Source organism: Galeopterus variegatus, unplaced genomic scaffold (assembly GCF_000696425.1).
Source record: "Galeopterus variegatus unplaced genomic scaffold, G_variegatus-3.0.2 Scaffold961, whole genome shotgun sequence".
Lineage (NCBI taxonomy): Eukaryota > Metazoa > Chordata > Mammalia > Dermoptera > Cynocephalidae > Galeopterus > Galeopterus variegatus.
This window is the reverse complement of record NW_007727072.1, coordinates 84,051-97,958: the sequence shown is the minus strand read 5'-3', so window position 1 is coordinate 97,958 and position 13,908 is coordinate 84,051. Positions and strand designations below refer to the sequence as shown.

The window sequence follows — 13,908 nt, the reverse complement described above, 5'->3', positions numbered from 1 at the left end:
GATGTCACTTAGACCTCCGAGTGGACACTTGAGCCTCTGGCAGCCTCAGTTCCTCACCTGTAAAATGGGGGCAGCCACACTTACCTGGAAGGTGGTGGAGAGGATCACCCAAGGTGAGAGAGGTTTGGGGGTGGGGGTCTAGGGCATTGGGAGGCAGCTTTCAGTGCTGAGGAAGCAGTGGCAAGGCTTGGGGCTGGTGGGTAGAAGGGCCTCTCAGAATTGCCCGGGCCCTTTTTCCAACTCTTGGTCTCCTGCTCCGTCCTTGCCACCGCAGGTCAGATGAGCGTGTTAGAGCTGGTGTTGCTGCTGGGACTGTGGCCTCGCACTTGTGGGGGCAAACTCCAGTCCAGTAAGGGGCCCACGAAGGGGCCTGAGATCCAGACTCTAGTCCTGGCTTGACTATTCCTTGCCATGGAACTTGGTTCGGGTATCTCTGTATCTTAGTTTCTCATCTGTCAAATGGGCTAGGCTGCAGGCCTTGTCACAGAGCTGTGGGGAGCACTCGCGGCACTTGTGTTACCTGGGCACAGGTGGCAGGCACTGTCGCGCACATCCCTGCCCAGGTGGAGACTCCTGCCTGCCCCAGCCCTGGGTGGGGGACAGATACAACTCTCACGGGGGAGGCAGTCACAAAGCAGTAATACTTTTATTCCCATCAGTATGCTGACAGGGCCTGACCCTTTAAACAGAAATGATAGGAAAACAGAACAGGGGCAGGGGCCACAAGAGCCTCCATTCTCACTGCCCCACCCCTTTCCCCCACTGCCGGAGTCAGTGCTTCCAGACCAGAGGGGGTGAGGGATTGCCCATCAGGGGCTGGCCACCCTTGCAGGTCCCTAGGCAAGGCCATCTGCCACTGAATCAAAGGCAGGAGCAGGGAAGCCCGGGCCAGCAAAGCTCTTCTGGTGCAGGTAGCAAACGCAGAGATGGGCAACAGGGGGCCATTCCCCTTGGTGAGCAGTCCTGGGCTTGCAGCACCCCGCTGAGGCCTCATGGGGGCCCCTGCTGACTCCGACGCTCCTCCAGCGTCCTGCACACCCACATGGACACCACGGTGGCGTTTCCGTCATTGAACTGCATGATGAACGGGTGGCCCTGTGGGAAAGAGGAGTAGGCTGTGAAAGGCATTCCCCAGACTTTGCACATAGTTACACTTTCCAAGGCCCCTTCTCAGCTTGGATCAGATTTCTTTTTCCCAGTAACCCTGTGGATCAGGAGGGCAGCTGTCATCCCATTTCACAGCTGAGATAACTGAGGCCAAGACAGAGCAGTGGCATACCCCTAGTCAGCTGGCAGAACCAGCACCGGCCATCTGCAGCATTCGTGGGCACACCTCTGTACCTCTTCCTGCAGCTCCAGCAAGCCCAACAGCGCCATCAGGGCGAGGCCTGAGAACTCCATTCTGCCTGCCCTTCCTCAGCCCAGTAGCAGCCAAGTAGCTCGTCGGCCAAGGCTTGGCACCTTGCTGGGCCAGTAGCTGCCCAGAGACCAAAGAATCATCTTGTCAGGGCTATGTCAATCCCTTTTAGCTTTCTCCTTTGTCTACATCTCTCCTGTAGATAAATCACAATCTGCAATTGGAGGGATGGCAAAACGTGTCAGGGGAACGAAGAGGGGGAGGAACGTGCTGGTATGTGCAGATCACTCTGGCTCCTGGTGAGGAGTGTGGGCTTGGGGCTGGACCGTGGAGGCTAGTACTGTCTCCGCGTGGCCTGTCTCTGGTGCTGACCTACTTAGCCCACAGGCAGGCCAGGTTATATATAGCCATTCCCCTCCTCTACTGTCCTGAAGCACCAAGATTTACACGCACAATCTTATGGCCTCCGGGGAGTTCTCGGGGAAGGTCAGAAAAAAGCAGGGACACCCATAGGGTTGCCATGGCCACAAGTCAAAGGTGAGAGGAAAACTGAAAAGCATTTCCCCCTCCCTCTCCCAGGTGGCTTCTTGGCTAACGAACCTGCACCTGGCGGCTTCCTCCCTCACCAAAACTTTGTAGCCTACATGGAAAACGGTGAGAGGTGAGACTCGGCAGAGAGAATGAGGTAGACGAAGGCCCCCTGCTGCCTCCCCCACCTTCCAGCTGCAGATTCCCTGCTCCCTTGGCTTTCTGACCCCCTCCTGGGCTCCCCCTCCTGGGCTCCCCCTCCGTCTCCGCTGGCCTGGGCTGCTTTCCCAATATACCCCAGCCTTGATCTGCATCCCTGGGAGACAACCAGTCCCCGGGAAACTGCTCGAAGCTCCACGCTGCCTTGTGATGGGCTCATCACATTCGTTTTCCATCATGGCCAGGAGGGAGGTGGGCCCTGGTGCGCTGACCTCAGTGTCTCTGGACCTCAGCTGTCATGGACCAGGTGGGACAGGGAAAGGAGGCGGCATGGCCACAGGGCAGATCTTAGATGTCTCTGGGGACAGGCAGGAAGAATGCCCAGGCTTCCTTAGCCTGGGCTGACGCTGTGTTCCCTCACCTGGCCTTCCCAATTCAGGTAAGGATGACCACCCCAGGAGCACGCTGCACGGGTCTAGCTCAGAGGCACACAGAACACTGTCAGGGGTACAGGGAGGGAGGAAACCCATCTTAGAAGGTGTCAAGGCACCCACCCAGGGCAGGGACTCACTGAGGCCCCGGTAGAGGCAGGCCTGGAGCCCAGCCGAGTGCCTCCTGTGATATGCTCATGGCATTCAGTGCGAGTCCTGACCCACTTGCAGGACCCCCAAGGGAGCAGGGGCCACAGGGAAGGGAGTTGGAAGCCAAGAGGGACTCTACCTGGCTTCCATGTTCTCCTACCAGAGTACTTCAAAAAGTGCATGGAAATATGGACTGAAAAGATAATAAAGACCTTCCTGTGAACTTTTTGAAGACCCCTCGTATATGCCCACCCTCCACCTGCTTTCCTAAATTGCTATCTAGGTAGAGGAAATCCCTCCTGAAGTCTTTTTCAGGAGCCCCGGGAGGGACGGACCCAGTGCCCTTCTGAAGAACAAAGGAGAAGCTGTGCTTGGGAGCCAGGCCCTCCCCCTAAGCCCGGGGTACCGCAGTGTCACTTTCCCAGAACGCCGGTGACTTTGGGGCCCATATGCTGCATGTCTGTTATCATCTGTTGGGGAAGAAGCAGAGCGGAACCGCAGGAGGGGCGAGTGGAGCTTTCTTCCACGTTACAGGCAGGAGGGCGGATGGTTGCGCTGCAGGGAGGCGCTTTGCCCAAGTGCCCCGGTAGGTAGGTGGGGGGGGAGAGAGGGCACAGGTGGACACCGTGGCTCCTTCCTGCCCTCGTTGGCTGAGAGGTAACTCTGGCTCCTGCATATTGCTGATGAGGCACGTTGTGTCCTGAAGCTTTACACCACCCTGCAAGGGAGTGACCTGGACACTGGTTTTATTCTCAGCCACTGTTGATTGGTTTTGGGCGGGTGCCTGACAGGGAGATTTGAGAGGGGGCTCACAGAGGGAGGCAGAGAGAGGAGAGAGACAACAGACATAGAGGGGATACCCCACTGTTTCTAGGCATCCTGGACTGTGACCTGTGAACCTGGGAGCTGCTGGCAGCCGTGGGCCACCATGTGACCAGACACACTGAGAAAGTGGGTCTCTGGGGAGTAAGAGCAGGAAGTGCTGTACAGAGGGAAGCAGAGTGGGGCAGGAGGGCGCCTGGACAGCACTGGAGACCCTGGGGGCCATTACACCTGGGCCTTGGCAGCACTCTGCCTGCAGAATCCATGAGGCTACTCACAGACTGGGGCTGGTTTCTGTTATGAGAGCAGGAAGTGCTGTACAGAGGGAAGCAGAGTGGGGCAGGAGGGCGCCTGGACAGCACTGGAGACCCTGGGGGCCATTACACCTGGGCCCTGGCAGCACTCTGCCTGCAGAATCCATGAGGCTACTCACAGACTGGGGCTGGTTTCTGTTATTTGCAACCAAAGAAGCACTAACCCATGTAGGAGGGTGCTATCATCTCCACTGTACAGACAGGGAAACGGAGGCCACAGGGTCACATTTGATCTGCCTGGGCTCCCAAGTCTCTATAAACCAAACCCACTGCCTTGGGATCTCCCCAAGCAGACCTGGGCCAGGCAGAGGCAGGAGAATGTGTATCCAGGTTGCAGTTACCCATTTGCCTTACTTCTACCATGGTGATTCAGGCCTGCTTTCCAGAGGTGGAACTGGGGCTGCAGGCTATGAGCCTGTACCATCCCAGATCCTGACCTCTGTCAACACTGTCCCTTGGACAAAATGGGACAGCCACCAGAGTCCCCCTCTTTCCATCAGTCCTGTTTGGGAAGCAGGGAAAGTATACCATCACCCCCATCTGGCAGAAGAGGACACTGAGGCCCAGGGAGGGAAGTGGCTGGGTAAGAGCTGGGACTGAACTTGGGTCTTCTGATTTCTACTCTGGGGCATTCTCAGGGCTAGCCTGGCTCTCCTGGCACCCTAGTAGGTCTGGTTCTTTTCTTCCTCCCTAGACTATAACTGACGTCCTCAAGCCCTGTACATGCACAAGGCAGGCAACTCCTCATAGCTTAATGAGCAAATAAATACAATCTGATGGACAATTCTGGGGAAAGCATAAAAATCATTGGGCCACCCTGAGGAGCCTGAGTTCCCAGGTGGCTCTGCACAGTCCTGAGCAGAAGTTGGCACAGCCAGATGCCTGGAGATAGATAGGGACTGCACACTGAAAAACGATGTGTGCCAGAGACTCGCCAAAGACTTGGTCCCCGTGTCCCACTGGCCCCCCATGCTCACTCTGGCGCACATGGAGCTATGTGTTTCTACTTTTCAGATGAGGACGCTGACTCGGTGTGAGGAACTTGCCAAGCACATCCAAGCAAGAGGTGGGGCTGGATCTAGAACATGGGTCTCCTGACTCTCATTGCTAAGCTCCTGACCTCCGGGCCTCTTGAAGGGTCTCCACGAGACCCATGGCACAGGAATCTGGATGTAAACAGGCCCTGGAAGCCCCACCAGGCTACAAGGAACAACGGAAGCGTAGCACGGCGCATCTCCCTGCTGCTGGGACACCGACATGCTGCTTGTCAAGAGCATCTCCTGCCCAAGGTGACTGCCCCAGCCCTGGACCTGTCCTCCTCGCATGTGAGCAGCCACGTCTGCAGAGCTGGGCAGGGAGTGGGCCAGGCGGCGGGTGCCACTCTCATTTCCTGCATTCTCTCAGGGCCAACTGCAACAATTTAACTGGTGAAGGTTGGAGTATCATGGTCCAAAAACCTCACCACAGAAGATGGAGACATGATGAAGGGAAAAGGAGGGGACTGCAAGAGGTAGGATGGGTTCATGAGTGGGACACAGGGAGAGTGAATGAGACGAGCCAACAACAATCAGACACGGCTGGTATCACCCAGTGCCGATACCCCACCCAAGGGGCTGAGGTGCACAACCTGGGGCGTTGGTGAAAACTTATTAACTCATCAAGCTCCTTGATAAGAGGAACTTCGGTTGTTCTGCACACTCCCTCCTCGTAGGCATGTGTCCAGGTGTCGCTAGAGTTCGACCCTACACCTCTGTACTAATGTCCCTGGTTCTTGCCCACCCCATTCCATCGTGCTCAGATGCCTTCCTGATGGCCTGACATGGGACACTCCTGCGCCTCCCCCATATGGTGGTGGCGGACAAGAGGTTGGTGTGCCTACTGTGCAGGCAGGTACAGGGGCCTGGACTCCTAGTCCAGTGCTCATTCAGTGACACCTCACTGTCTGCCCTTAGTGGGGCTTTGAGTTTCTTCCCAAATAGGAATTTACCTATTTGGGGTCCCCATACATTCTTCTCTTTGTGTAACTTCCTGAAGAACATCATGCATTTGAATCATTTAATGAGTTGCTGGTGTGGCTGCAGGGCCTGGTGCGATGCCGGGCACGTAGTAGGCCCTCCTTAATGCCAGTGGCATGAAAAAGTGATCCGTGTACTCTGTCCGTCTGAATCTCTTCACCAAGCACTTGCGTGTCCAGCCACTGGCTGAGTTTCTCAGGCTGTGCTCGGCCCTAGTGAACCCTCCCAGCACCCCCATTCTATAGACAGAGGAAACTGAGGCTCCAGGAAACTTGATGATATGGGGCAAGGTCACAGAGAAAGTGACAGAGTTAAGGATTAAACCAGGATGCTCTCCCACACTGCGTGCCCTCCTACTGGTGCACCCTGTGGTCAGGGACAGGGAGTTTTCTATTACTACTTTTTAAAAAAAAGTTTTAAAAAACTTTTTTTGAGTTCCTTATACATTGTGGGCACTCAACAACTAATTTTTAACTGATAAACTGAAATCAGGGTGGAAAAATGCATACTTATGTTCTCCTTGTTCAGATTCACGTTGTGTCAGGCACTTCTAATCATTTAATACTCTGCAATTCTATTAAGCATTAATATTATCCCCATTTTACAGATGAGGAAACTGAAGCACAGAAAGATTAAGGAACTTGTCCCAGGCCACAGAGATTGCACATGGGCATTGTGTCACCAGGGCTGGAGGATGGACGGTACCACCTCTGCAGGGTGGTCTATCTGATAACCCAGCTTCCCTGGCTCTCCATTCTTTCTCTGTGGGTCTAGACTCCAGAGAAGCCAGGAAAAGTGAGGCCCGTGGCCTGGAAGAAATTTCCCAGGGCTACAGACACCAGAACCTGGAGGTTAGGGCAGAAAGAATAATGAGAAACAGAATGACCAGTAGCAGATGGCACCCCAAGCCTAAGATCTACCTCTATGGAGCCTTTCTTCACGTCTCCTCCCAAGAGATGCCACCTCTCCCACCACAGAACTGTCCACACACCTTCTTGTTACCCTCCCCATGACACACACTTGTTCTGCACTGTGTTGTCGTCATTTGAGCCCATTTTATCCTAACCCTAGACTGGAAGCCACTTGAGGGCAGGACAGTGCTAATCACACAGCACCCCTAGGAAAGTCAGCTGTACTGACTGCTAAGTTGTGTGCTTCCTCGGGAGCCCGATGCTCAGGCTGAGAAGCACCACAAATTGGGGTGGTGGGGACAGGTCTAGGGAGAAGGCTCTTATAGGCCCAGGCTACCCTAGGATTTCTCCCAGAGTGAGCCCCAGGCACCTCATCTCCCACCAAGGATGCCACATGGGAGAGGATGCCTGGCACCTATGAACCTGTTTAAGCAGGTAAGCCTGGCCTGGGCCTGGCCCTGTATCTGTCCTAGCCAAGTACACAACTAGTAACAAGTCCAATAAACTGCTCAAGTGTCAGCAGGGGCAGCCCTGTAATAATGTGGGTGCCTGTAAAAGACCATTTGAGAGGCTGGAGGGGCCCCCAAATGCCAGCCCACTGCCCATCACTTCACCCTTCCTTGCTGGACCTGTGAGCCCTGCTATGCATCTCCCTTAAGGATTCCAACCCTCTTGGCAGGGCCTTAAGCCTTCGGTCCCTTCTCAGCAATAACAGAGGGGGTGTTAGGATGGATGGAACCGCAGAGACTAGTGGAGCCATAGGGTGTGAGGTGTGTTGGGGGTTCTACAAATGTTTGATTCAAATTTTTAACTACATTTTTAAAAACCTGTTTTTAAAAGATAACATATATACTCATCTATGTTCAATTCAGAGTGTTACACTGAACACTGGTGATCTGTCACCTTGCATTGTGATGTTCACTGAGACTGTGTCTATGCGAAACTGTGCAGGTGCACTGCCGAGCCCCATCCCGGTGGTCAGCCACACGGTGCGAGGCGAGACGTGCAGTGGGTCAGGGCTGCTCTGAGTTTCTGATGGCGTCAGTCCCTGTCATCTTTGAGTGCCTCTGGTCTGACCTACATACTTACCATAAGCGATTCACACGCACAGTTGGTAGTTACTGTCAGTGACTAGACTTTGAAATAAAACTTTTCTGCTATTCCTTTTCCAAGTGTCTACATCTGTACCGGGTGCTTAAACTGAGAAGGGAACCGGGGAGTCAGGATCTCCTTGACACTTAGCTGAGACAATACACGGAATACACTGAATGCTGATGTAGATATGACAGTGACTGTCTCCTGTGACCCCTACTCTCAGTCTGTGTCCTTCAAAAGGAGTCTCATGGATGACTTTGTAAAGAAGTGTCTGCAATGAATACCAACACATTCATGCTAAAAACCACAATTTTTAATATTAATATTGAGGTCCTGCATTAATTCTACAAACAGAAAGTGTTCCTCTGTCAAAGTTTTAAAACTACCGATCTAATCCCTACTTACCCAGAAGAAAATTTCAGATTAGAGAAGATAAATAATTTATGGAAGGATGCACAGATGTTCAACGTCTGCTAAACTGCCGACAACTGGCAGGGCAGTGGGCACCCTTGTAATATTAATTACATGAGATAATAAATCATCATCATGCCTGGGGGCGGCTCTCCCTTCCAGGCAGGGCATGCCCGGGCTACTCCACAGGGGCAGTCGGGGAAGGAGGTGGCTGAGGCACCATGATTAAGACCCTCCCCTTGGCCCTGAGTGGGGTAGCAAAGCCTTCTCCTGGCTGGTTGTGAAGGTGTGGAAGACCACCAGTGCCTCACCCACAAGAGACCATACTAAAAGGGGAGCCTCCTTCCCCTGGTGTGCTCATTCTATGTTCTGTTGTTAGAACGATCCTGACCGTCTGCCCAGGGAGGGGAGCTCTGGCCTGCCCTCTCATGGTAAGCGTCCAGGCAGGCTCTGGAGCTGAGGGGAGGCCTGCAGCTGTCCACCTCTGACTGGGCTCAGTGGGCAGGTTCTTAGCAAGGCCACTGGGGCCACCCATGTAAGCACATCCTTCAACCCAGACTTTTACAGAAGTCAGCTGCTTCTCTCTCCCCATCATTCCCGGGTCTTATTTCTCAGCTGGTTTTGAACACAGGGAAGCTGTTTGCTGAACTCCTCACCCCAACTGAGCACCACCTGCTCTCTCTTCCTCCCGGAGAGGGATGTGAGGACCAAATGAGATTGCCTGACACACGGTGCTCCACAGACACACCCTGGGCAGAGTGAGAGTGGCTGTTACTCCTCGCCATAGGATGCAGGCCGCTGGGTTCTGCACTTGGGGGTGCGGCAGTGGGTGAGGGCATGAGCCTTACATCTGTACAGCAGGTGTGAAGTCTGCCTGTCCACCCAGCCCAGCTTACCTAGGCAAATACCACGGCTGCAGAGCTTTCCAATGCAAGACATTTGTTCTGAGAATGTGCTTTCTCAGCCTCCAGTTTCTAAAGCTTTTTCATGGCTGGGGTGGGAGTTCCCTTTCAGCCCTTCATTTTCTTTTAAGACCTCAGAAATGGTTTGCAGCTATGACATGTCATTTCAATCAACCTTCCCAAGTTTATTCTTCACGATTGCTACAAAAATAGTTTTCTCCCAAATATTCAATTATTAGCAGCAAATTGCTTACCTCTAGTCATCCTAGACAGTACACAGGCATCTATGGGGGTCAAGGAGCTCTCTACCTTTCATCTGAGCAGATCTATGTGTTTCTATGCAGAGTAATTGGCCAGAAAATGGCCTGTTGGGAGAACAGATGTTTCCAGAGGTCTCTGTGAGTTGTTCTAGGGCCTGTGCTTACAGAGCAGCCACAGGACCTGTGTGGTGTGGTGTGGGGAGGGGCCCAGGATGACTCCAGCAGGCCGACACTCATGAGTTTGTGTCCAAGGGAACTAACCCACGCGAACGGCAGAACAATGTTGCTGGAGAGCTGTTTAAGGAGAGCTACGGGGCTGCCTGGCAGGGGCCTCAGATAGGACTGGCCAGGGTCAGTAACCCTGCTGGCTCCCCACACAGTCTTGGGCTGGGAAGATGCCCAGAGGAGTCAAGATGAGAGGGTGCCAGAAGGACAGTGGGAGTCTTGCTCCAGATAATGCTGAGGCCTCGTGCCTGAGAGGCTGAATCTGTAGCATGTCCAATGTTTGTCTCTTGGGTAATGTGGTGATGGAAGTTTAAAGACACAGTGCGCAGAAGCATGGATTCTTTCCTGCCCTTTTAAAAAAATCCTCTTGAGTTTTGATATTTAAGTTCTGAGATCTTGGCTGTGTGCGTATGTGGGGGGGAATGTTGAGGGGTGGGTGTGGGTTTGTGCGCAGGTGTGTGCACAGTGGAAGCTCAGTAGGTTTGCCGAACAAAATAGAATTGAATAATTCTGACAGTGAGAGACTAAGGTAGCCTAAAGGCCCTCCCTCTACACCCCCCTAGCCATGCCAGATAAAACAGAACATCATTTTTATTTTTATTTATTTATTTATTTATTTATTTTTTAAAAGATGACCGGTAAGGGGATTGTAACCCTTGACTTGGTGTTGTCAGCACCAGGCTCAGCCAGTGAGCGAATCGGCCATCCCTATATAGGGATCTGAACCCGTGGCCTTGGTGTTATCAGCACCACACTCTCCCGAGTAAGCCACGGGCCGGCCCAGAACATCATTTTTAAAAGCATAGCTGAACTCATAAGAAAGAACAGAAATCCACAAGTGTTAAAAATGAAGGGAGAACTGAGAGCCAGAATCGTAAGAATGTGAGCGCATGTCTTGTGGCCCTCAGGGAAGCTACTCATTCCAGGAATGTGGGACCTGGAAGTGTTAAGACCTAAGAAGAAACAGGAGAGGAGGTCCACCTGAGGAACTGAGTCCCTGAACAAAGCTGGGACTATAAAAGGTGTGAGCTAGAAAAAGTCTGCCTATCAGCAAAGGGGAAGAGAAGGTGGCTCTGAGGGGAAGTCGACCAAGAAATATAAAAACAAAGCTGAGCCTTATGCAGTTTTGGGGGCCAGTGTACTTTCTCTGTGGTCTGAGAACCCCAGGCTGATAAATTAATATGAGTATAACATTGATCTTGATCTAGTGATACTATGAAATGCCTCTCAGAAGCAGAAGAAAACCATTCAGGGGCCATACATCTAAAATCCAAGAATTTCCAGAGTAATAAGCCCCACTCAGTATAAGCTTAAAATAAAAACTCTAAAACATGTGAGGAAATTATTGACGATGGACAAGAGTCAGCAAACACATCACACGGGAAGATCAGCACTCTCAGGACTGAGACAACAGAAAAACAATTGGAAAGAAAATGTAAAAAGAAAATGTACATTTGAAAAAATTCAAGACTCAAAAGGAGAAACTGAAACGCTAGAGAAGAGCAAGATATAAAAAAGAATAGTGAGATATGAGAAGAACCAAATACAACTTATAGACATAAAACATATAGTCACTGGAAAAAACAAAACAAACCCTCCATGGATGAGCTAGGCAGAAGACTGGATATAGCTGAGGAGAGATAATAAGCAGGAAGAACAGCCTGAGAAAATTACCCAGAGCAAAGTTGATAAAGAAAAAAAAAATTTTTTTTAAATGTGAGAGACAAAGGCCCAGAAGACAGAACAAGAACCTGGACAATAATAGGGGAAGGGCAATATCCAAAGAGACAATAGCTGAAAGTTTTGAGAACCAATGAAAGACATGAATTGTCAGATTCAAAAATCACAATAATTTCCAAGTGGAATAAATGTAATAAAATCTATAACTAGAAAAATTGTACTGAAACTGCAGAATACCAAAGACCAGAGAGAAAGACATATTGCTTACAAAGGGTAGCAATCAGGCAGTCAGCAGATCCCCAGTAGCAAAAGTAGAAGCCAGAGGACAATGGAGTATCTCCAAGGTCTTAGGGAGAAATTGTCAACCAAAGCTTCTGAACCCAATTAAACAAACAATCAGGAGTCAGGATAAAGTAAAGACTGTTTTACCACTCATAGAGCCTAAATGATAGCACTCTTAATGTACTTCCGAAAGTAAAAGAAATTTCAGAAGGCAGAAGGATGAAATAGCAATGAGGAACAAAGTAATTGGTAAGCATATGGATAAATTTAAAGAAGCACAAACTATATAAAACCACAACAATAGTAACAACTAATTGTAAAGATCTAAAAAACAAGGTGATGGGCTTCTAGTCAAGATGGTGGAATACAGACAGTACCCAGCATAACTCTCTCCCATAAACCAACCAATTTACAACTATTAAAAAGCAATGATAGGGGCCGGCCCGGTGGCGCACTGCGATAGTACGCTGCTTGGGAAGCGCGGCGGCGCTCCTGCCCAAGGGTTCGGATCCCACATACAGACCGGTTCCCGCTCACTGGCTGAGCGAGGCGCGGGAGCAACGCCGAGGGTTGCGATCCTGTTGCCGGTCCCCGGTCCGGTACGGGGGCAACACTGAGGGTTGCGATCCGTTGCCGGACACGGAAAAAGACAAAAAAAATAAAAAAAAAAAAAGCAATGATAGCCAGGCGGTCCCTGTGGCTCACTTGGGAGAGTGCGGTGCTGGGAGCGCCAAGGCCGCAGGTTCGGATCCTATATAGGAATGGCCGGTGTGCTTGAGTGTGGTGCAGGCGACGCCATGCCAAGGGTTGCGATCCCCTTACCGGTCGGACGTGCGCACACGCACACGCACATGCACACGTGCGCGCGCGCACACACACACACACACAGAGCAATGATAGCCAAGCTGGGGCTGCTAGAGATCAGGGGAAGAGGAGAAGAGACCTATGGAGTTCACAAAGGCAGGAGAAGCCACGATGAGAGAAAGAACCCTCCGACTGTTTCAAGCCCTGGCCTGCTTCAAGGCCAGAGCTGCTGAGTGCACGGAGCAGGAGCTGGCAAAAGCCTCAGCTGTGCCCTTCAGATGAAGGTGCTTGGAGGCAGCAGGGGAGAAGAGGGCCTTGGTGGCCCCAGACCAGCAAGACCACTAATAGGGTTCCTGTGGACCCAAAAAGGAGCGAGGAGCCACAACAACTGAAAAAAAGGAGCCATTCAGAGGCCAGTGAGTCATTGCAAGGGTCTGGTATATGGCCTGTCCCATGGAAAGTGTTTGCAGCATGGGCAGTGGGGAAGATGGGCCCACTGGGAGAACACTGGAGCACAGCAAGGACAACTGATTTGCCCCTTAATCAGAACAGGACCACTCAGTGGAAACTGGTCAGGAATACAGAACTGCAGGGGGTGCAGTTCGCTGAAAAGACTCATGCCCAGACTGGAGTTTCTACACAACGCAGGTTTACCAGATCTCATGAGACCTGGGGGTACCTATAAAGTCAACCATTAAAACCTGAGCTGCATGCATCTGATTTATGATAATAGGGGAGGATTTGATCACACCTGTCTCAGTACTGGACAGATCATCTAGGCAACAAACCAACAGAGGATCAGTTAATCAATCAGATGGAGAGAACAAATCTATGGTTATTAGAGGGGGGAGGGGAAGGAGGGAAGGGAAAGGGGAGAGATTGGATAAGGGGCAAAAAGAATACGTATGATTTGTAACAATGAATATGCTAATAATAAATAAATAAATAAGAAAGAATGGGGGTACCAGGGGATGGGGGAAGGGGAGAATGGGGAGTTACTGTTTAGTGGGTATAGAGTTTCAGTTTGGGAAGATGAAAATGTTTTGGAGACGGATGGTAGTGATGGATGCACAATAATGTGAATGTATTTAATGTCACTGAACTGCACACTTAAAAATGGTATTTTTGATGTGTATCTATTTTACCACAATAAAAAAGAAGTTGTGGGTAAAAACAAACAAACAAACAAACAAAAAAAAACCTGAGCTGCACAAAAAGCCTTCCCTAGGGAATCAGCAGCAAAGCAGCAATTTAGCTCAACCACAGAGCTCAAGTACTGGTCCCCACAGGAAGTTCCCCCATTTTAGAAGTAAGCAAAGGACAACAAATTAGCTCCTGTGCAGAGTTAAAGTGATGGGAAGAGCAAATGATCCAACACAGAACTGAACGAAAAAACAGAGTACCCACAACCAGAGACAAAGTCTGATATTAACTAGTAAAGGTCTCACATCACCAAAGAACACCTATAAAACCTAGAAGGACCAGAAGTCCCCTGGGCCACCAAGCCAGGGAGGTGAGAGGGCTGGAGGCCTCAGCCATGCCCCCTGACACCCGCAACCAGC

General features: G+C 51.2%; 1 protein-coding gene across 1 annotated transcript in view; it reads right to left on the bottom strand.

Annotated features, from left to right (window-relative positions):
• Positions 1-622: 622 nt before the first annotated feature.
• The window catches only part of MAP2K5 (mitogen-activated protein kinase kinase 5), a 91,801-nt gene continuing 78,515 nt past the window's right edge, over positions 623-13,908 (bottom strand). Inside the window, exon 6 of the mRNA XM_008573763.1 lies at positions 623-1,095. Within this exon, the coding sequence (XP_008571985.1) occupies positions 991-1,095 (105 nt within the window). The 3' untranslated portion in view covers positions 623-990. The remainder of the gene's footprint in view (positions 1,096-13,908) is intronic.